This window comes from Pelophylax lessonae (genome assembly GCF_965119305.1).
Source record: "Pelophylax lessonae genome assembly, chromosome: 6".
Taxonomy (NCBI): domain Eukaryota; kingdom Metazoa; phylum Chordata; class Amphibia; order Anura; family Ranidae; genus Pelophylax; species Pelophylax lessonae.
In genome coordinates, this window is record NC_138773.1 from 325,923,419 (window position 1) to 325,947,664 (window position 24,246).

A 24,246-nucleotide genomic window follows, 5' to 3' on the forward strand; every position below is an offset into this window, starting at 1 on the left:
GGGGAAGGGGGCAGAGAGCCTGAGCATTGTGTGTATAAGGCAGCAGTGTGATCCAGGGGGACGTGGCAGAGAGCCAGAGCATTGTGTGGACAAGGCAGCAGTGTGATCCAGGGGAAGGGGGCAAAGAGCCTGAGCATTGTGTGGACAAGGCAGCAGTGTGATCCAGGGGGACGTGGCAGAGAGCCCGAGAATTGCGTGTATAAGGCAGCAGTGTAATCCAGGGGAAGGGGGCAGAGAGCCTGACCATTGTATGTATAAGGCACGTAAAATTCATGTTTGTGGTCCGCAGGATTAAAAATTGTTCTCTTCCAGTCTTGTGGTAACAGTTTGGTGAAGACCCTTTTTTGTTCCTACGTGACTCTCCCCCCCCCCCCCCCCCAAAAAAAAAAAAAAAAAAAAATCAGCTCCATAAAGACATAGGGTGACCAGTATGGTGTGGAGGAAGTTGAGTGTCCTGCACAGAGCCCTGACCTCATCCCTACTGATTGCTTTTGGGATAAATTGGAATGCTGATGGTGAGCCAGACCTTTTTTTTTGGTGCCCAATGTGGGGCCCAACATGTGAGCCAGGTCTTTTCATACAACATCAGTACCTGACCTCAAAAATGGGCGCAAAATCCTACAGAAACCCTCTAAAATCTTGTGGAAAGTCTTCCCAGAAGAGCAGAGGATGGTATACCCACAGAGGGGGCAATTCTGTATTAATGGCCACGGTTTTTGGAATGAGATGTCCAACAAGTTCATATAGGTGTGACATTTCGGTGACCACGTACCTTTGGCCATATAATATGTGAATCCGGTGTCCTGACTACAGAAGAGGTAAGGCAGAGGCATAACTAGAACCTTCAGGGCCCCGGTGCAAGAAACCACGAAGGGACCTTCCCTTCAAGCCTGGGGCTCGATCCACTGATCCTGGGGCCCTTTAATCTCATTGTGGGGCCCTTTATTACGGTTCTGCAGCGGGACCCTTGTCACAAGTTCTGCAGTGGGCCCCCTTCCTGCCATCTTGGGGCCTCCCCACGGTGGTGGAATGCCAGGGCCCGGTCGCAAGTGTGACCTTTGCGATCCTGGAAGTTCACCCACTGGTGTCAGTAGTTTTTATTTTTTGGTATTTTAATTGTATTATTTTTTATCATTTTATTTTATTTTTTTACAATGTGACTGACTATGACTCTGTCCATTCAGAAAAGGAAGGAGCTGATAAATTACATATTTACCGACCCCTTCCTGGTTCTCTATTGTGACACAGCAGCAGCCGGCAGGAAAAGGAAGGAAGCACAGTAGGGGGGGACCAGACCAGGGGAGCACACAGGGGCCCAGAGACAGAAGAACACAAGTGAACTGGATAGGAGGGGTGGCGGGGGCGGCATACAGAGGAACCAATCTCCTCCATTTTCCTCCTGCAGGTACAGGAGGAAAAAGGAGGACAGTGATTTCTCTACATGCTGCCCCCGCCGCCCCTCCTATCCAGGTGTACAGGGGAGCCGCAGAAGCCCCCTGGAGCATGGGGCCCGGTTGCAATTGCAACCTCTGTAGATACGCCCCTAAGGTAAAGCAGATTGATGGGGGGTGGAGGTTGGGGGAGGTAAAGGTTGGGTTAGATGGAATAATAAACCTGCCTTGATCTCCACTTTAGCTATCAAACCATCACACAGATGCTGAGCGAAGCATTTTATGTGCTTTACACTGAAATTGAAGCTAATGTTGAATGTTGCGATCGATACATTGTACGCTCCTAATGTGTATATACAATATTAATGCACATCTAATGCATGCTAGAAATTAACTCTCTGCATTCCTTCAAGGGAAACTCTCATTTATGTGAAGTCTTAGTGCCCATTCACACTACTGCGACTTGTCAGGCGACATTGTGTGCTAAGGGAACCATTCTAATAGGAGGGACACAAGTCGCTCCAACTTAGAAAAAGGGTCCTGTACTACTTCAGGGCGACCTGGAGCGACTTGCATTGACATTTATGAAGTCCGTGCAAGTCGCGCCGAAGTCCCGGTGCACGCGACTCCACAGGTCACCCCCGAAGTCGTGCCGCGGTAGTGTGAACCGGCACTTAATCCAGACAGATATAAAGGACACAATTTATCTTCTGTTTAAAAACGTTTATTAACCACTTAAGCCCCGGAAGATTTTACCCCCTTCCTGAGCAGGGTTTTTTTGCGTTTTTTTTTTTTTTTACTACGTGACTTTAACGGACAATTGCGCGGTCGTGCGACGCTGTACCTAAACCAATTTGATGTCCTTTTTTTCCCCACAAACAGAGCTTTCTTTTGGTGGTATTTGATCACCTGTGCGATTTTTGCTTTTTGCGCTATAAACAAAAAAAGAGCGACAATTTTGCAAAAATAACAATATTTTTCACATTTTTTTATATGAAATTCCCCCAAAAAAAAATGTAAAAATCAGAATTTTTTAAAAATTTTGGCCAATTTGTCTTCTGCTACATATGTTTGGTAAAAAAAAAATCACAATAAGCGTATTTTGATTGGTTTGCGCAAAAGCTATTGCGTTTACTAAGGGAAAGATTTCTGTCATTTTTGGTGTTTTTTTTTTTTTTTTAACACGTAATGGCGGTGATCTGCGATTTTTTTTTTTTTTTTTTTTTTTGCGACATTGCGGCGGACAGATCGGACCCTTGACTGACATTTTCGACACTTTTGGGGTTACCAGTGACATTACTACAGTAATCAGTGCTATACATATGCATTGTTACTGTAAAATGACACTGGCAGGGAAGGGGTTAACTTTATTGGGGAAGGAGGGGTTAAGTGTGTCCTAGGGGCGTGATTCTAACTGTGATTGGACATGGCTACTGGTGTAGGAACAGAGATCAACGGTCCTACATAGTAGAACCGTATGATCACCATTCCTACACAGGGGAGAATGACAGGCGGCTTGTTTACATCAGCCGCCTGCCTTTCTCCCTCTCCACCAACGATCGACCAAGTGACTGGCGGACATCGGGTCCGCCGCTCACACGCACGGAGTTCCTAGTGAACGAGCCGGGGCGGGGGCTCGCCCGCTATTGGCTCACAAGGAAGTGACAGGCTTGTGACGTGTGTGTGTGTGTGTATATATATATATATATATATATATATATATATATATATATATATATATATATGTGTCACTTTGCCTGGCCGGGGCTGACCACCGCCGTATATAGTCGTGCGGCCGTCGGCAACCGGTTAAAGGTATTTCAGATACAAAATTGTAAAAAAGAGGAAATACAAAGAGTAAACTTGAATTTCCATACAATGTATCTTCTTATGTAGTTATTACAATTTATTAATGCGGAACTCCACACAAGTGGCTACATTAGAACTATTTTACCTACCAAAGTTTTTCTGAGACTGCTCAGCCAGTCTTGTGATCCGGGCATCCCTACAACCAAAACAGCCAGCTTATAAAAGTAGAACCATAGGCAATAGAGATTAATTGTTAAATCGCGATCTCAATCTTAAAACGGCATTTGTTCGATTCTTAGAGAGCCGTTCTCTGCTCACTCACAGCTCTCAAAAAATAAAAAATAAAAAGCCTCCTGCAAATGTTTATCAACCTTAAAGCGGAGTTCTGGCCTCCAAATCGAAAAAATCGATTTTGGGCCATCCGCTTGCTGAGTGCAACCTGAAAGCTAAATAATATGCACTATTACTGTATAAATTACACTGGCAGGGAAGGTGTCAACATCAGGGGCGATCAAGGGGTTAATTGTGCCCCTAGGGAGTGCTTTCTAACTGTGGGGGAAGTGGACTGACTGCAGGAAGAGAGAGATCTGTGTTCCTGTATTAGTAGGAACACACGATCTCTCCCTTCCTGTCTGACAGAATAGCCGTCTGCCTTGTTTACATAGGCAGATGTCTGTTCTGTCATTCTCCTTCACAATCACCGGGGGCCAGCGGGGATCGCGGCTGCTGGACCTGCAGACTGGCTTCCGCTGTGTCTGCGGCTTCAGTGGCGCACACCCCCCCCCCCCTAGAGCCCCAAAAACAAAATCACACGGCAGGCAGCCCCTCCTGTGTGAACCGACGTAGGTATACGTCGATCATGCGCCTGCAGCTAGGGGGTGAGCACGCTCCTGCCCACACTCGGCAGCGGGGACTCCGATGCACGGGGCAGGTGGCTGCGATTACCGCCTGACACCCGCGATCGCTCCCCGCTGAGAGAGAAGGACGGTCGGATGTTGTAAACACAGCTGACCGTTCTCTCTGCAATGATCACAGAGTGCCTGTGATCCTTCTATATAGGAACGCATGTCTCTATGGTAATTTCACAAGCCCCGCCCCCATACAGTTAGAAACACGCCCCTAGGTACACATTTAACCCCTTGATCACTTACTGTGTTAACCCCTTCCCTGCCAGTGTCATTAATTACAGTGACAGTACATATTTTTAGCACTGATTACTGTAGTAATGTCACTGGTACCCCCAAAAGTGTAAAAAATGTCGCAGTCCCACAAAAAATCGCAGATCGCCGCCTTTACTAGTAAAAATAAATAAAAATGACATAAATCTTTCCCGTAGTTTGTAGATATAACTTTTGCACAAACCAATCAAAATACACTTATTGGGTTTTTTTTTTTTTTTTTTTTTTAACCAAAAATATTTTAACCAGAAAACCAAATTGGCCTAAAATGTTAAAAAAATTTGATTTTTAAATTTTTTTTTTGGGGAATGTTATATAGCAGAATGTGAAAAGTATTGTTTTTTTTTTTGTTTTTTTTTTTCCACAATTGTCGCTCTTTTTTTTTGTTTATAGCGAAAAAATAAAAATCGCACAGGTGATCAAATACCAGCAATAGAAATCTCTGTTTGTGGGGAAAAAAGGACAAAGTAACGCAGTGCTGAATCGCAAAATATGGCCTGGTCATTAACCACTTAACGACCAGCCACGTAGATCTACGTCGGTAAACTTTGCGGGGTTATACCGGGATGATGCCTCTAGCTAGAGGCATCACCCCGGTACCGTTGTTTAGAGCCGACGGTTGGCTTTCCGCCGGTAACGACCGATGTGGCTCAGGAGCCGCTCGATCGTTACCCGGGGGGGGGGGGGGGCCGGAGGGGACGCCCCCCCCGAGCACCCAGCCGGCACGTCCGCCGGCTGGATGGAGTCCCGATGAATGCCGGAAACGGCATAGATCGGGTCTCCGATGACGTAACCCGGAGGCGGTGTCTATGACGTCACTTCCGGGTTACTGTGCTGCAAAAGGTGGCAGATTTGAAAAACGGCTGTATGCAAAAATGCAGTTTTCGGCGTTTTGCATACAGGGAAGTGTAGTGGAGGGGTTTGGGGTCTTTTAGACCCTCGATCCCTCCATAAAGTGTACCTGTCACTACATATTGGTGTCACAAGGGATGTTTACATTGCTTGTGACAGCATTAAAAGTGATCAGATTTATTTTTTTTTTAAAAACCTGTAATAAAGTTAAAAAAAAAGAAAAAATAAATAGGAAAAAAAAAAAAAATTAAGCCGCCCCCGTCACCGTTAGCTCGCGCACCAAAAAAAACGTATACGGAAGTCGAGCCGCGAAATGAAATCGCTGTGAGGTATCGCCGCGATCGCCAGAGCGTGAGCAATAATTTAAAAAAAAGAGCTACACTCTAACTCTAAACTGGTAACCGTTAAATAAATTTAAAGCGTCGCAGATTGAGATCTCTATTGACCGTAGTTTGTCGCCATCCCACGGGGGGGGCGCAATTTTAAACCGTAACATGTTGGGTATCTATTTACTCGGCATGACATCATCTTTCACAATATACAAAAAAAAATGGGCTAACTTTACTGTTTAGTTTTTTTTTTAAATGCAGTGAAATGTGATTTTTCAAATTTTTTCCAAAAAATGGCGTTTTAAAGACCGCTGCGCAAATATCGCGTGACAAAAAATATTGCAATGACCGACATTTTATTCTCCAGAGTCTTTGCTAAAAAAATATATATATATAATGTTTGGGAGTTCTAAGTAGTTTTCTAGGAAAAAATACTGGTTTTAACTTGTGAACAAAAAGTGTCCGAAATAGGGCTGGGGGTAAAGTGGTTAAGAGGACAAATTCTTCCGCTCCAGAAATAGTTAAGTGGTTAAAGCCGGTACCAAGCAGCTGTGAGCATGCTTTAAACACGTATGTACTATGCCATTTGTACACGTAAGGGTTTTATAGGCAGCCAGTCTAATATTCAGGTTCTCTATATTTCCCCCATCTGCCATTGGATCACAATGCTATAAAATAAAGATATGAGACCTCAGGGGTCCGGCTCTATTCCTCCACTTTCCCGGGATGTCAGACAGGCAGTACATGGAGCTCGGGGGAATGGATCGCCGCACATCACATCACCTTGTCTTGTTTGTTTGCAGCTTTATCACCTCTCTGGGAGTCAGTTACATGATGCTGTGCTCTGACAGTTACCCCAGCGTCCTGGCCTTCTGCTTCCTGGATGAGCTGCAGAAAGAGTTCATCACAACCTACGAGATGGTTCACATCAACACCGCCATCCGCCCGTACTCCTTCATCGAATTCGGTAAGTAACTGCGAGGTAAAATCTCCTCTTATTCAGACACTACAGATCATAATAACCAGGCAGCTACTACAGCCCACCTCAGGTGGTTGAAAATGGTTTCTGCCACTGGCACTGGCAGCTTGCAGTTTTTTCACTGATCTTTGATTTGTTGAATAAACCTAAATAAAATGAATAGAGGTAGGCACACCAAGCATGTATAGTACACCGCGCCTTCTGCCACACTTACTGAAAATTCCAGACTGTAAAAATGACAGCCAGGAGTTCCTGTGTAAATACAGCAGCTGTAATAGCTAATGTTGTGAAAGAAAAGACCATCTGACACAGTGTTTATAAACATTGTTCAGATGGAGAGTTACAAAGTGACATTGTTTATAAACATTGTTCAGACGGGAGATAGAGAGATACAAAGTTACATTGTTTATAAAGATTGATCAGACAGGAGATAGAGATACAAAGTTACATTGTATGCAAATATTAATCAGTCAGGAGATGGAGAGATACAAATTAACATAGTTTATTATAAACATTGTTCATATGGGAGATAGAGAGATATAAAGTAACATTGTCTATCTCCCGTCTAATCTATGTTTATAAGCCATGTTACTTTGTATCTCTCTCCTGTCTGAACAATGTTTATAAACAATGTCACTTTGTATCTCTCTATCTCCTGTCTTATCAATGTTTATAAACAATGTTACTTTGTATCTCTCTATCTCCTGCCTGATCAATGTTTATAAACAATGTTACTTTGTATCTCTCTATCTCCCGTCTGATCAATGTTTATAAACAATGTTACTTTGTGTCTCTCTATCTCCCGTCTAATGTTTACAAAGAATGTTACTTTGTATCTCTCCATCTCCCGTCTAATGTTTACAAAGAATGTTACTTTATATCTCTTTATCTCCTCAGCTCTGATGCAAGCAGTGGGCTGGCTTTTGGGAGGAGTTAAGCAAATATTAAAATTCCTTGATAGGTGGGTGTCAGTCTGGAGGAGTGGGTGTGCCTAGACCGGCCTTTGTAATGCCCACATGTGATGCTGAGCCTCCATGATCGAAAGAACTCAAATCCAATGAATGGAAGGGGTGGGACCAGGGACAGCCAGACTGAGAGGAAAGGCTAGATGATGCTGGATGTCCTCCAGCCAGGAAATGGGGCGGGGCTCTATTTGACTTGCTGCAGCTTCTAATGCACATTGTGAGAAGCTCACAGTGTGCAGTGAAATCAGAGGAAGCCGTTTCAGTCCAGGAGAGGAAGCCGCTACAACCATGCAATGGAGGTTGGAGGGAGGATATCTCATAACCCTTTGCTTGTATCCCTCCTAAGTGACACTTGTAGGATTGTTTGGCTCTGAGCTCCCCGCCTGTTACTCGGTGTCAGTATCCAGCGTCCTGGTCGCTCCTTTGTGCCCAGACAAAGCCGGCACTCTATTCTTAGAGCTCCATTCAGTGACCTTTTGCTGCGCAGATAAAATGTTTGTGGCGTGATTTAGCGGCTGTGCGCTGACACCTCATAAAACGGATGACTCTGCCCCGATGGAGCGCTGGCGGCCCTTTTATTGGCAACAAACTGCAAAGTGAGTCTAATAAATACAGAGCCGGGTAACAAGCAGCTGAAAATTATAGAGGCGGCTGGCTGATAAGTAAGGCGTTTGGAAAAAGATAAATTACTTTCTGCTGCAGGAAGATAGCCGGGTGATAAACAGCGCGCCCATCGGAACGCCACTGACAGGGTGCAGCGCAGATAATATAAGAAGCGGGCAGCCGGAAAAGGTGGGCGTAATTTAATGAAAGGGGACATTCCCTAATGCGTTTCATCTCATCCAACAGATAATTTCATACAGAAGACGAAGCAGCGATTCAATAACCCGCGCTCGCTCTCCACCAAGATGAATCTCGCCGACATGCAGACAGAAATCCGCCTGCGGCCACCCTACCAGATATCATTGCAGGAGCTCGGCATGGAGAATGGCGTCCGCCATAGAAAAGATATGGAATATAAAGGGATGGGTAAGGATGTCCTCTCATTGGTAATGCCCCATATCTGGGGATGAGGTGTTCATAGGGGCCTGCGTGCTCCAGCCATATACAGACCTCCTTTACACAGGTGTGCTACAGCAGACGCCCATATGAGGGCCATTTTTGCCCGCATGCGGATGTAAATCCCAATGCAGGCAGTCCCATTCATGTCAATTAGAACGCAGTGACTGCACAGACAAGTTTGACACCCGTGTAGGTGCAGGGCCCTGAACGCACATTGTCTGCATTTAGGGCTCTGCTCTTACACGGATGTCAAATTGGGAGCACAGCATTGTCTATACAGCCACTGCGTCCCATTTGAAATGAATGGGACTACCTGCATGGGGATGCAGGAAACACTGGAAGGAACTGTGCAAGCATAGCCCTCACACTTTAGTGCAGTGCAAAGAGATTCAAAAGACAGGGGGCGCCACCATCTAAGTGTAGAGTTTCTTACCAACACTTCTGGTAGACATGTGAACGAATAGAATGCGCTATGGAAGTGGACAGGTATTGCAGAGCAGCGCCTGGAAGCGGCTGTGGAACCTATGCAGAGTTAGCTAGGGAAGCGGCCAGGTATTGCAGAGCAGCACGTGGAAGAGGCTGTGAAACCTATGCAGAGTTTTCAAGGGAAGCGGCCAGGAATTGCAGAGCAGCGCCTGGAAGCGGCTGTGGAACCTATGCATAGTCTGCAAGGGAAGCGTCCAGGTATTGCAGAGCAGCACGTGGAAGCTGCTGTGGAGCCTATGCAGAGTTCGCCAGGAAAGCAGTCCGGTATTGCAGAGCAGCGCCTGGAAGCGGCTGTGGGAAGCAGTTGAGCGAGCTAACATAACCGGTACAGCCACCCTCCCACCTCCAGAGGGTGTCCACTCCCTTTCACCCAGTACCACTACTCCCTTCCCTCTCTGTGGTCACCTTACTTAGGGATAGGAATGTAGAAAAGAAACTGCTGACCCAGGGGTGACAGGCTGCACAAGCCCCTCCCCCCCCCCCCCCCGAGGTGAGAGGTTGCTGCACCACCCAACCCCCCCAGGTGACAGGGGCAGCTCACACACGAGAGGTGATGAGCTGCACACCACTAGGATGTGACAGCCCTCCAGGTAACAGGTGCACTCCCCCCCCCCCCCCCAATCCTCAAGGTGACAAGAAGCGCTCATACCACCCCGTCTCCCCTCCCCAACCCAAACTCCCGCCAAGCGCCAGTCGCCCCCCCCGGTCCATGGAGGGGTTTTGGTGGCTGAGGCCAGTTCCCGGTGCCAGAAGGTTGGGGTCCGCTATAATAGAGAATGTAGCAGGAGGAAACACAGAAAGGTCGTAGAACATCCCAGGTGTGCAGGAAGTTGGTACAAACGTATTGTGGCTTTGATGGACTAAACTGTGGTGGTGTGTGGACAGCTTAGTTATTCCAGGATGTCCCATGTGTGGTAACCCCCAGTTGGGGGTGATGAGATTATGTGGGTGTTTTCCCTGCACTGCCATACATTGGTGGGTTTCAGAAGTGGCCAGTAGCCTGGAGAGAAGATTAGACACCTCTGCGTGGCCAGCAGAACGTCCCATTCCCTTTGCTGTGTTTTCTCAGAGTAGTGTCCGTATTGTAAACCTTGTCCTCTAGCTGTTGAAGTGAGCAATGGTTAGAGTGACGCGGGGAGTCGCGGGAGCCCATCTCGTGTTATTGCTCCTGGCTGCCCAGGCCTCACCCCGGCCTGTATCTACACCTCATTACCTCCATTGTTCCAATCTTTCCACCTCAGTGATTCACACAAAGAGTTTTCTTCCGCCTGGCTTCCTCGCCCTCATGGAGGCCATCGTACAATATGCGCTGTTTGTGATTATTTTCCGTTCTCTCCATTATCATTGATTTCCAAGCCTGTGACCCCGACACAACTAATCTATGTCACTCAGCAACCAATCGTATGTTTACATCCCTGAGAATAACCTTGGCCAGGTCATCCTACCTAGTTGGTAAGAAGTAAGGGCGCCACACTAGTGGAGTTCAGAATGGGTTTTGTATTAAATATTTAAAAAAATTAACCAACAAGGAAGGGGTGCCAGCTAAGTGTACTATCAAGAAGAGTTTATTAAAAGAAAAACAAATAGCAACCCACTGTGGAGTAAACATGAGATCACTCAAATGTAGGAAATCCGCCACTGGATCCCCCTGCTGATAGGATAAAGCACTCCTGGGCTCGTGGCCACTGCCATAGCAGCCAACTCGTAGAGAGGCACTGAAGACCAGGAACAGAGCAGGAAGTGCCGGCAAGCACTCTGGAATGCAGAGGGCCTGCGGGATCTTGTAGTCCCAGAGGTCCCCAGCAACATAAATCTCACTTTCCTGCCTATGCAATCACTGCTTGAGAAAGGAGAGTGACGCTCCAAAACGCGTAGCTACGCTCCCTGCTGTAGACTTGCAATGTTGAGGCGTCTCCACAGGCCTTGTGCGTTCTAGGATGGTTGCCAGTGCTCTGTTAAATGTGAGGAGCCTCACCAATGTGAGTAAGAGTGATCAATGAGAGACAATCCTTCACAATTGTGGATATTAATAATAGGAGACCCAGCACTTGTTATGCATGTCACCCGACCTGTCTCTATTCTCTACCCCCAGCCCCTCATCAGCGCCTGGAGCCGGTCACCCTGACGGGGGTCATCTCCTGCCTGCTCAGCCTGCTCTGTGCGGGTCTCAATCTCATCCGTGGCTTCCATGCAATGGAGAGTCTGCTGCAGGTACAGTATATATGTCTCATGTAGTCATATGGATATCCTATGTTTTGGGATTAAGGCCACTAGAATGATTCTGGAGGGTTTTATTCTGAAATATAAATACACAGAGCAAAGACAACCAAGGGCAGCAGCTGTTCTGTAACATCTCCACCAAAAAATAACTCCTATAAGTTTCAGTTGTAATAAACGCTCCAAAAGATAAACCTGCACCCCCTCGTTTCAAGTCCTTTTATGCTATTACAGACCGCGCTGCCTCTGCTCTGTACAAAGCAGACAATCAGTCCCACGATATGCTGCTTCAGGAGGGGTGCATAGTTAGTGGCTGGTACAGAACAAGTCTTAACCATAGCAAAGAGGGAAAATAAATGTTAGAGACCTGCAATCAAAACAGATAAAACAAAAAAAGAGAATCCGGGCAGACCATTGTACAAGCAGAAACACTGTAGAGGGTATAAGGGAGTGACTAGACAATATGGAGGACGCGAAGGAGCGACATAGGGGAGCGACAGATACTGTGGAGGGGTGTAAGCGAGTGACAGACACTATGAAGACTGTAAGGTAGCCACACACTATGGAGGGTGTAAGATCGCTACACACTATGGAGGGTGTAAGAGAGCGACAGATACTGTGGAGGGAAGTAAGGGAGCGACAGACACTATGAAGAGTGTAAGAGGGTGACAGATGCTATGAAGAGTGTAAGGGAGTGACAGACATTATGAAGAGTGTAAGGGAGCGACAGACACTATGGCGGTTGAAAGGGAGCGAAAAACACTATAGAAGTTATAAGGGAGCAATAACACTATGGATGGTGTAAGGTGGCGACAGACATTATGGAGGGCGTAACGGAGCAGTAACTCTATGGAGAGCTTTAGACACTATAGAGGGATGTAAGGGAGCTACAGACACTGTGGAGGGATGTAAGGGAGCTTCAGACACTGTGGAGGGATGTAAGGGAGCTTCAGACACTGTGGAGGGATGTAAGGGAGCTTCAGACACTGTGGAGGGATGTAAGGGAGCTTCAGACACTGTGGAGGGATGTAAGGGAGCTTCAGACACTGTGGAGGGATGTAAGGGAGCTTCAGACACTGTGGAGGGATGTAAGGGAGCTTCAGACACTGTGGAGGGATGTAAGGGAGCTTCAGACACTGTGGAAGGATGTAAGGGAGCTTCAGACACTATGGAGGATGTAAGGGGGATACAGACTCTTATGGAGGGTGTAAGGGAGCAGTAACACTATGGAGGGCATTAGGGAGCGACAAACACTATAGAATGTATAAGGGAGCAATAACACAATGGAGGGTGTAAGGTGGCGACAGACATTATGGGGGGCGTAAGGGAGCTACAGACACTATGGAGGGCGTTAGGGAGCCTCAGACACTATAGGGGATTTAAGGGAGCCTCAGATACTGTGGCAGGTGTAAGAGAGCAACAGACACTGTGGAAGGCATAAGGGAGATTCAGACATTCGTGCACCAAAAAATGTGGTCAAAAGTTTGTGGATACCTGACCATTACACCTACCACTCTATGGCCAAAGGTTCATGAATGCCCCTCCAACGAGTTCAGGTGTCTCTATTGAAGAGTCTTGGTAATACTCCATCATGTAAAGACATTGTAGACAGTTGTGCTCTTCTAACCTTGTGGTAACAGTTTGGTGAAGACCCTTTTCTGTTCCACTATGACTGTGCTACCTCTGTTGTACAAAGCCAGCTCCATAAAGACATGGTGTGACCAGTTTGGTGTGGAGGAACTCCTGTACAGAGCCCTGACCTCATCCCTATTGAATGTCTTTAAGATGATTTGGAACACTGATTTTGAGTCAAGTCTTTTTTTTGGTATCCAAAGTGAGGCTCAACCTGTGAGTCAGGTCTTTTTTTTTGGTGGCCAACATGAGGCCCAACATGTGAACCAGGTCTTTTTTTGGTGGCCAACGTGAGGTTTAACATGGTCAGGTCTTTTTTTGGTGGCCACTGTGAGCCAAGTCTTCTCCTCCAACACTAGTGCCTGATCTCACAAATGGGCGCAAATTCCCACAGACACCCTCCAAAATCTAACGGAAAGAAGAGTGGAGGGTGTTGTAGCCACAAAGGAGGGTAAATCTGTATTGATATCCATTTGGGACAGCTCCATATTCATTTCCATGGTTTTGGAATGTCCAACAAAGTTCTATGGGGGTGATGATCATGGGAGGCTGAGGCTCTAAAAATGCTAGGATCATTTTGCTGGGAATTTGAAGAAAGGGATCGCTCACTAGAAGCATGATTAGTACACCTGTCTAATATAGACTGAGGAACTACAGGTTCCAGCTTGCCGTGCACTGGCTGTAAGCAGGCCACTTGTGGCTCCTTTGCAGTGAATTTGCAGCCTACAGCCAAAAGATGAAATGTGTCCCCATGCAATCCCGCAGGAACTGTATTCATACATTGGCTCCTGTGTCCTTCCATGAAAAGCAGACACATTCTGTATATCCGATACAAATTAATACATCCTGGCTGAGCAGAGGTTAATGTTAGAGGTTTCTGGAAATCCGCGCACACAGTTCTCACACTGAGCGCTGCGCACACCTGCCAGTTGAACGCGCCTCTAATGAACCAATTAAATATGGTGACAAACGCAGGCAGTTGCGTGTGGTAATGAGCAGCACTACACGGTCATTAGCCAGCAGGACACGCTCAGTCCCACGCTGATGTATGTGTGATTATACACTGGAGCGCACGCCGCCTCACCCCTTCATATGGAAATCTGAAGATGACAGATTATCTTGTGATGGTTCCAGAGCTCCCCCTCCTGGACAAACACTGTCCTCTCACCCGTTCCATTTCTTATATTTGTTGTTTCATGCTCCGTAAAATTGAAAAGTGACTGAACATGTAAGTTGTGGAATGAGGTCAGACAGGTGCTGTTGATGCGCTAAAAAAAACATGTTAAAAATGTGACACCAGTCAATAACAGGAAGAGCCACCCTGATCAATAGCAGGACAGCCGACCCCTGATCAATAACAGGACAGGTGCTCTGGTCAATAGCAGGACAGCCGACCCCTGATCAATAACAGGACAGGTGCTCTAGTCAATAGCAAAACAGCCGACCCCTGATCAATAACAGGACAGGTGCTCTGGTCAACAAAGTGACAGCCGACCCCTGATCAATAACAGGACAGGTGCTCTGGTCAATAAAGGGACAGCCGACCCCTGATCAATAACAGGACAGGTGCTCTGGTCAATAGCAGGACAGCCGACCCCTGATCATTAACAGGACAGGCAACCTCTGTCAATAGCAGGATAAGCATCCCTGACTAATAACAAAATGAGTAACCCCTGCGAATAACAGGACAAGCAATCTATATCAATAACAGGACAGCTGGTCAATAGCAGTACAGGCATCCCTGACCAATAACAGGACAAGCAACCTATATCAATAACATGACAGCCGACCCTGATCAATAACCGAATCGGCATCCCTGACCAATACCAGAATGGGTGACCTCTGTCAATAACAGGACAAGCAACCTATATCAATAACAAGATTAGCATCCCTGTCCAAGAGCAACCTACAGTGGGTATAAAAAGTCTACACACCCCTGTTTAAAATGTCCGGTTTCTGTGATGTAAAAAAAAAGGAATAAAGATAAATCATTTCAGAACTTTTTCTATCTTTTTAATGTGACCGATAAACTGTACAACTCAGTTACACAACAAACTGCAATCTTTTAGGTGGAGGAAAGTAAAAATAAAAAAAATAAAATATTATGGTTGCATAAGTGTGCACACCCTTAAACTTATATTTGTTGAAGCAGCTTTTGATTTAATTCCAGCACTCCGTCTTTTTGGGTATGAGTCTATCAGCATGGCACATCTTGGCTTGGCAATATTTGCCCATTCTTCTTTGAAAAAACACTCCAAATCTGTCAGATTGCGAGGGCATCTCCTGTGCACAGCCCTCTTCAGATCACCCCACAGATTTTCAATGGGATTCAGGTCTGGGCTCTGGCTGGGTCATTCCAAAACTTGAACCTTCTTCTGGCTCGGCCATTCCTTTGTTGATTTGGATGTATGCTTTGGGTCGTTGTCATGCTGAAAAATGAAGTTCCTCTTCATGTTCAGCTTTCTAGCAGAAGCCTGAAGGTTTTGGGCCAATAGTGACTGGTATTTGGAATGGTTCATAATTCCCTCTACCTTGAATAAGGCCCCTGTTCCAGCTGAAGGAAAACACCCGAAAGCATGATGCTGCCACCACCATGCTTCACAGTGTGTATGGTGTTCTTTTGGTGATATGCAGTGTTTTTGCGCCAAACATATCTTTTAGAATTATGGTCAAAAAGTTAAATCTTGGTTCCATCAGACCAGAACACATTTCCCACATGCTTTTGGGAGATTTCAGATGTGTTTTTGCAAAATGTATAGGGCTTGGATGTTTTTCTTGGTAAGGAAAGGCTTCCATCTTCACTATACCCCATAGCCCAGACATATGAAGAATGCGGGAGATTGTTGTCACATGGACCACACAGCCACTACTTCCCACATATTCCTGCAGCTCCTTTAATGTTGCTGTAGACCTCTTGGCAGCCTCCCTGACCAGTTTTCTTCTCATCTTTTCATCAATTTTGGAGGGACGTCCAGTTCTTGGTGATGTCACTTGATGATGACTGTCTTCACTGTGTTACATGGTATATCTAATGCCTTGTACCCTTCTCCTGACTGATACCTTTTTAACAATGAGATCCCTCTGATACTTTGGAAGCTCCCTGAGGACCATGGCTTTTGCTGCAGGATGTGACAAAGAAAATGTCAGGAAAGACCTACTAGAACAGCTGAACTTTTTGGGGGGTTAATCAGAGGCACTTTAAATGATGGCAGGTGTGTACTGACTCTATTTTAACATGAGTTTGAATGTGACTGCTTATCTCTGGACACAGCTATAATAGGAGGGTGTACACACTTATGCAACCACATTATTTTAGTTTTTTATATTTTATCCCCCCCCCCCCCCCCAAATAAAAAAGATTTCATTTTTTCTTTCAATTGAGTTGTGTTTATAGGTCACAATAGAGGTGAAAAAAGATCTGAAATGATTTGTCTTTGTCTCGTTTTATTTACATCACAGAGACCTGACATTTCACCAGGGGTATGTACACTTTTTATATCCACTGTGTATCAATAACTGGATAGGCATCCCTGACCAGTAACAGAATGAGTGACCTCTGTCAATAACAGGACAAGCAACCTATATCAATAACAGGACAGCCGACCCTGATCAATAACAGGATAGGCATCCCTGACCAATAACAGAATGGGTGTCCTCTGTCAATAACAGGACAAGCAACCTATATCAATAACAGGACCGCAAACCCTGATCAATAACACGATAGGCATCCCTGACCAATAACAGAATGGGTGACCCCTGTCAATAACAGGACAAGAAACCTATATCAATAACAGGACAGCCGGCCCTGATCAATAACAGGATAGGCATCCCTGACCAATAACAGAATGGGTGACCTCTGTCAATAACATGACAGCAAACCCTGATCAATAACACGATAGGCATCCCTGATTAATAACAGAATGAGTGGCCTCTGTCAATAACATGACAAGCAACCTATATCAATAACAGGACAGCCAACCCTGATCAATAACACGATAGGCATCCCTGACCAATAACAGAATGGGTGACCCCTGTCAATAACATGACAAGCACCCTATATCAATAACAGGACAGCCGACCCTGATCAATAACAGGATAGGCATCCCTGACTAATAACAGAATGGGTGACCTCTGTCAATAACAGGACAGCAAACCCTGATCAATAACACGATAGGCATCCCTGATTAATAACAGAATGAGCGACCTATATCAATAACAGGACAAGCAACCTATATCAATAACAGGACAGCCGACCCTGATCAATAACACAGTAGGCATCCCTGACCAATAACAGAATGGGTGGCCTCTATCAATAACAGGACAAGCGACCCTGATCAATAACGGGATAGGCATCCCTGACCAATAACAGAATGGGTGACCTCTATCAATAACAGGACAAGCAACCTATATCAATAACAGGACAGCCGGCCCTGATCAATAACAGGATAGGCATCCCTGACCAATAACAGAATGGGTGACCTCTATCAATAACAGGACAAGCGACCCTGATCAATAACAGGATGGGCATCCCTGACCAATAACAGAATGGGTGACCTCTGTCAATAACAGGACAAGCAACCTATATCAGTAACAGGACAGCCAACCCTGATCAATAACAGGATGGGCATCCCTGACCAATACCAGAATGGGTGACCTCTATCAATAACAGGACAAGTAACCTATATCAATAACCGGTTAGGCGTCCCTGACCAATAACTGGACGGACACCCCCTGTCAATAACAAGACAGCCGACCCTGATCAATAACTGGACGGACACCCCCTGTCAATAACAAGACAGCCAACCCCGGTCAATAACAGGAAAATCTACCCAGTCCAATAAGGGAAAGGTGACCCCTGTCAGTAACATTGATTTTATGTATTGCAGAGCGATGATGATGCCAGTTGTATTATCGCCTTCTTCCTGGGAACTGTCGCCTGCCTATACCAGGTAAGTGTTTGCTGACTCCACCTCAGTCCACCAATGAGGTGTATTTAGGAAGCTGGGCTCATTTTACTTCTTAATGCAAATATGAATCCAATCACCTAAATCTCATAGAAGCTTTAAAATTTTATCATTTGAAAAGTTGTTTTCAATCTTTTCAAATCTGCAGCTTTCATTAAAAATAATGAGACTAAGGAGGGTCACACAGCGATCAATGTTAGATCATAACCTCCGTTGCTGACTTTGTTTTTCTTTACAACTGTCTAGAAAATAGAAATCTCGATATTCAAAATCATAAAAGAGAAAGCAGGGAAGCCATCACAGTGTACTGTACAGCCTTTTAATTTTAAAATCCCCTATTCGTATAAAAAAACAAAGCACTCACAAGTATGACGGCACCCAAAATCATCTGACGGCAAATCACCTATCTGAGCACTGTACCACAATCGAGCCAGAGTGCGCTCAAGATGGTGAAAGTCATGTGGTAGCAGAAGTTTCCATCCCTACGCGTTTCGTCGATTGAGGGGAAGATGGTGGTAGCAGTTGGAGGATTGCTTGTCTGATGAGCTCCACTGAGCAACATTCACTTTAATGAAGATTTTTGGTGATTTGTTTCGGAAACAAATCGATTTCAGCTTAAATCTTTTATCCTAGTCATACAGTACAGGGCATGGAACTTGTACAATGAGTTATATGCATGGTGATTGGGCATTGGCCGAAATTGTGCTAGAGCTGCCCCCAGAGCATATGCTTATAACCCAATCCACTCCATGTGATTCCCTTTTTTTTTTTTTTTTGCTAGTGTCCATAGGTGATGGACCTGTTCTCCCATGGAGAAGTATTTTTCTTTAACCATTCATTTTTTTTTCTAAAACTTCTATCAAGATCTGACTGCCTATGGCTTCCTAGCAGTTTCTGGTTACTCTTGGTGTGTACCTTGGGGTCTGGACCCAGGCGATGTGAGACCAGCCTGTAAAGTTTTGCTTTGGGCACTAGATCCTGTGTTAGGCGGTTACCTTGGCAACCAATGCAGTAAGCCCCAGGGCACTATACACGTCCAGGGCAGTTGTCGGAACTGGAATCTGAACCCACAACCTCTTCCTGCTAAACCACCTGAGATGCTGGACAATTCCCGGTTTGATCCTTTATACTTTCTTGCCTTGTTTCTGGTGAACCTTCAGCTCTTTGCTTCTCCCATGAACTTCCTGATTTAAGCCATGTCTCTGAACTTCCTGTTGGCCAGATGATTGTGCTCGCTCCAGCTGATATCTTTCTCCTTTTGAGGACCTCCAGCTGTCCTTATCTCTGTTACCACTTCTTACCGACCATTGGCTTTTTTACTGACTACGCTTCTGCTTGACCCCAACCTGCTATATTTGCTACTGCTCACCTCCTGGTGGGATGATCCTGAGGACCGCAACCTGGTATTAACAGGCAGCAAAAACCTTCCCCACCATCAGGAGCTCTGATGAATACCTGTTAGTGCTTTAGACCCCGCACTTTGGGTCATCCGTCAGGGTGACCTGCTTGTGTACTTATCCTGCTGGTCAGTGGTAGCCTCTCTACTGCTATAGATACTGGTCTCTGAGCCTGACCCCGGACCGTGACAGCCGTGGTCCATTTCTATGGTTCCCAGATCTTGAAGACTCCTTCAGGGGTATGCCCACTGTGACAGACAAAGCCTGGACCTCTAGTAGGCCCAGCATTAGGCAAGACTGGGATTTCCTGTATATCGGTACCGGTTCCTGGTTTTTAATATAGTTGGCAGTGTGTAGTAGGGATGATCGAACTTTTGAAAAGTTCGGTTCGGCCAGAACATCCGAACTACCCGAAAGTTCGGCCCGGATTTCAGAACCCCATTGAAATCAATGGACCCCGAACTTCGGTAATCAAAAAACACAATTTTAAAGCCCTAAAACCCAATAAATGCCCCTAAAAAGTGCCTAGGGTTCTGGGTGAAAAAATTTTCATTTGTGATAAAAAGCCAATTATTGAAAAAAAAAAAGAGAGATTTTTTGATTTTGACTTTGGATTTAGTATCTGGGGGGTCCAAAAAGTGTACCTGTGAAGTTTCAGCTCTGTAGCATGTCCAGAACCATAAAAAAGATAATTTTTCAGTAGAGCAGGAATGTTGGGACCCTACTTTTACAACTATATGATCTTTTTTGGGGGGTTCTGGACATGCTACAGAGCTGAAACTTCACAGGTACACCTTTTAGACCCCCCAGACACAAAATCACACAACAAAAAAGTTCTTAAAAATTGTCATTTTTGATATAGAGCCAATTATTGAAAAAATAAAAAAAAATAAAAGAATAAAAAAAATTCTTTGGATTTTGTGTCTGGGGGGTCTAAAAGGTGTGCATGTGAAGTTTCAGCTCTGTAGCATGTCCAGAACCAGAAAAAAAAGATTGTTTGTATTAGTGCAATTATAGATCTGGAATATGGCTTCTCGCTTTTCACACCTTGCCGGTTTAATAGCAGGTGTTTTTTTGGGCATTTTTTTGGGTTCTTTGGAGTCAGGAAAAACATCTGAACTTGTGTATAGTGGTACTGTACACAAGTTCAGATGTTTTGTCTTCCTCCAAAAACCCCAAAAAAATGCCTGCAACAACACACCTGGGCATTTTTTTTTTTTTTTGACGCTAGCGTTTTTTTGGGCATTTTTTTGGGTTCTTTGGAGGCAGGCAAAACATCTGAACTTGTGTATAGTGGTATATATACCACTATACACACGTTCAGATGTTTTTCCTGCCTCAAAAGAACCCAAAAAAATGGCCAAAAAAAACGCCTGCTATTAAACCGGCAAGGTGTGAAAAGTGAGAAGCCAACATCCTGTGCTGAAAGTGCTCTAATACAAACAATCTTTTTTTTTTTTTCAATAATTGGCTCTCTATCAAAAATTTATCAAAAATTAAAATTTTTAAGAACTTTTTTTTGTGTGATTTTGTGTCTGGGGGTCTAAAAGGGTGTACCTGTGAAGTTTCAGCTCTGTAGCATGTCCAGAAGCATAAAAAAAAGATCATATAGGTGTAAAAGTAGGGCCCCACCATCCCTGCTCTACTGAAACATTATCTTTTTTTCTGGTTCTGGACATGCTACAGAGCTGAAACTTCACAGGTACACTATATACACAAGTTCAGATGTTTTGCCTGCCTCCAAAAACCCCCAAAAAAATGCCTGCAACAACACACCTGGGCGTTTCTTTTTTTTTTTTTTTTTTTTTTGACGCTAGCGTTTTTTGGGCATTTTTTTGGGTTCTTTGGAATCAGGCAAAACATCTGAACTTGTGTATAGTGGTGTATATACACACATACTTATATGTATATACACACCTAGACATATATAGGTGTGATAGGAGCAGAAATATATTGGTGTTAATTATTTAATTAGCGCAAGTAGTTTTTTCTGCTCCTTTCACACCTATATATGTGCAGGTGTATATATACAGACATGGGTGTGTGTATATATATATATATATATAATATACCCCCTATACACATGTTCAGATGTCATGTCTGACTCCAAACATGTGCTCAAAAAATCACTAGCAACGCCTGCAGCCAAAAATGCTGGCGGCGGCGAAGCCATATTACAGAAACGAAAGTGACACAAGAGAAACTAGCTTTTCTCTATAGCGGTCACCCTGATATGGAAGGGTTTGGTCACCCTGCCATAGCAGTCAGTTAACCCTACACTACATTACGGTCACCCTGACACTTCACACTTTCCCTACAGAAACTAAATTTTTGAAGCTAACTAAAGTGTAAAGGAGCACCCTAACTACACTAGATATCCCTTTCCTCACACTAATAAATGCTAAATGAAACTTTTAAAGTAAAATTAACAGAACTGCTTCCACTCTCTTCCATGTCCAGTATAACAATGCTAGGAATTTGGCGGGGGCTATCTTATATACTGGGGGGCGTATTCACTAATGATTGGACTATGGACCCCCTAGTCACTCCAATCACATTCCTAGCATTCTTCTGCCCCCTCAATTGGCTTTTGCTAATGGTTCTGGTCCAATCACAGGCTTTTAAAGCCCATTTCCTGAACCATTGCATTTTGGTCGGTTCTGGTTGCCGAATTCCGAAACTTTTTGGGCAAAAAGTTCTAAATTCGGCAGAACCTCGATCACCCAATGTTCGGGCCGAACCGATGGTCGACCCGAACCGTTCGATCATCCCTAGTGTGTAGCACACTATGAGGTTTTTATAGGCAGAGGTTTTGAGAGGTATTCAGTTTATCATGGTAACCCCTTGCAGTTTTGTCTCTGTCTCTTGGCACACGCAAATAAAAATTAGTGGATTTCCATTCTCCTCATCCTTCCTAGACTTCTTCTCAGGGGGATGAGGTAACTACGTTCCATCACCTGGATGGTGCACACAGAACATTGCCGCACTTCTGTTGCCATCTTCTACAGCAGAGGTGTCCAACTCCATTTAATTGTGGGCCACATCAGCATTATGGTTGCCCTCAATGGGCCGGTATCTGAAAGACTAGAAGTCCAGAGCACCTCACCCCCCTTACATCAGATGTCAAGAGTCCCCAAACCTCCTATATCACAGTGCACCCACTTATCAGCTGCCTGGAAGAAGCTGGGGCTGAAGCTGGGAAGCAGAAAGTGCAGAATCTGGAGGAGGTCAGAAGTCGGCTGCCTGAGTCTGCTGAATGCTGAGACCAGGAGAGGCGGAGACAAGGATGTGTTGTGGCTGCGCAGAGAGGCGCAGGATCTGAAGGAGGAGTTCTGTCCTCCTTTCTGCTGAGACAGGGGCACAGAAGACCCTCTCCCTGGCTGTTCAGAAAAGTGCAGGATCCGGTGGAGGAGTCCTGTTCTCCTCTCTGCTGCCGATTGCTGAGACAAAGTGGGGGTGGAGATAACGGGGGTGCCGCAGCTGCAGGAGAGGTGCGAGGGCCACATATAATGGCCTGGACGGCCAGTTTCAGGCCCGCAGGCCTTGTGTTTGTCACGTGTTCTACAGTATCACAACCACAGGAACACAGTCAGCTCCTCGCTTATAGGGCTCTTGTATCTGGACATGCAAAACTCCATCCATTCTAAACTCTATTCCATGAATACCCCACTGGGGATCCCCTCACTTAGCAATGGCATATCACGTGCCTAAGGGAGCTGGGAGAAAATGGGAAAATAGCATGCGTTCTACAGGCGGCCTACTAGAAACTCAGAGCACTGCTTAGGGTGATAATAGCTGTTCCCTTGTGTCCTATATTGACACTCTACCCCTTATCTGGGTCTCTCTCTGGAATGCACAATGCAGCCGGTCTGACAAAAGTAGATTTTTGGCGCTGTGCCTAAATTCTTTCAGAAACTTTGCATTTCTAAAACCTTCGGCTTTCAGAGGCCAGAAACTCTATACATCCTCTATTTCCCCTGATCCTGTTCAGGGGTCAAAGGTGAAACCTTCTTTACCTGAGGATATTATGGAGGAAAAAAATTAATGACATTGATTTTGTAGTGGAGAGAGGAGAGGATTTTCCTTCCCTGCATTTTATGAACCTGAAGATATGGATTCCTGCCAAATGCGCTCTACTGTGAACATACTGATTGATGCAGAGAGAAGTAGTCTTTGCCTAGCAGCACCTGACTCTCCGCAGCCTAAACAAGCCCCTGTGGGCACTAAAAGACTGCTTAAGCCTACAAAGACTTTTCATTTTAGCAAAAAATAACATTTATTTTGCATGTTAAAAACTGTGCATTTACTGTTTTGTGTTTTGGGAGCCTGGAAAGTATTGCACCAGCAATCAGCAGATCGGTGGAACCATGCAGGACTCCTGCAGATCTGTCATTGTCACTGTTGCTCATACGTCGTACGTACAAGCAGATACTCATTGACAGGAAGCATTTAATATTAATATTTCTCCTCCTTGGACCCATTTTCTAGTCACCCAGGTAGCATTGAATGACCTCCAAGGAATCAAAGCAGCCTCTTTTTTTTTTTTTTAAGTCCGCGGTGCTGCAAAAACCTCCAACGAAAAAAACAGTAAGTGAACACAAAACGTGCATGTGACCACACGCTGAAAAGTGCACTTAACCACTTGCCGACCGCCACACAACCATTTACGGCGGCAGTCAGCACCCTACAGGCAAAACGACGTAGGGCTACGTCGCTCGCACGCGAGCCTCTAGGGGGCGCGCTCCAGCCCCCGCTCATTCACTGCCTTCCCCGCGCGAGTGACCGGCGGCTCCGATGTCCACTGGTCACTCACGATCTCCCGCTGGACAGGGAGAAAGGCAGACGGCTGAAGTAAACAAAGCCGTCTGTCATTCTCCCTGGTGTAACTGCAGAGGTCATACGATCCTGCTATGTAGAATCATGTCTCTGTGGTTGCATCACTAGCCACGCCCCCTTTACAGTTAGAATCACGCCCCTAGGGTCAC

At 45.4% G+C, this 24,246-nt stretch overlaps 1 protein-coding gene across 2 annotated transcripts in view; it reads left to right on the forward strand.

Moving 5' to 3' along the window:
- The window catches only part of SEC22A (SEC22 homolog A, vesicle trafficking protein), a 69,116-nt gene that overhangs the window by 39,434 nt on the left and 5,436 nt on the right, over nucleotides 1-24,246 (forward strand). For both annotated transcript variants that reach the window (XM_082262200.1, XM_082262201.1), the window contains exons 3-6: nucleotides 6,363-6,526; nucleotides 8,353-8,532; nucleotides 11,144-11,262; nucleotides 17,787-17,849. In XM_082262200.1, the coding sequence (XP_082118326.1) occupies nucleotides 6,363-6,526; nucleotides 8,353-8,532; nucleotides 11,144-11,262; nucleotides 17,787-17,849 (526 nt within the window). The remainder of the gene's footprint in view (nucleotides 1-6,362; nucleotides 6,527-8,352; nucleotides 8,533-11,143; nucleotides 11,263-17,786; nucleotides 17,850-24,246) is intronic.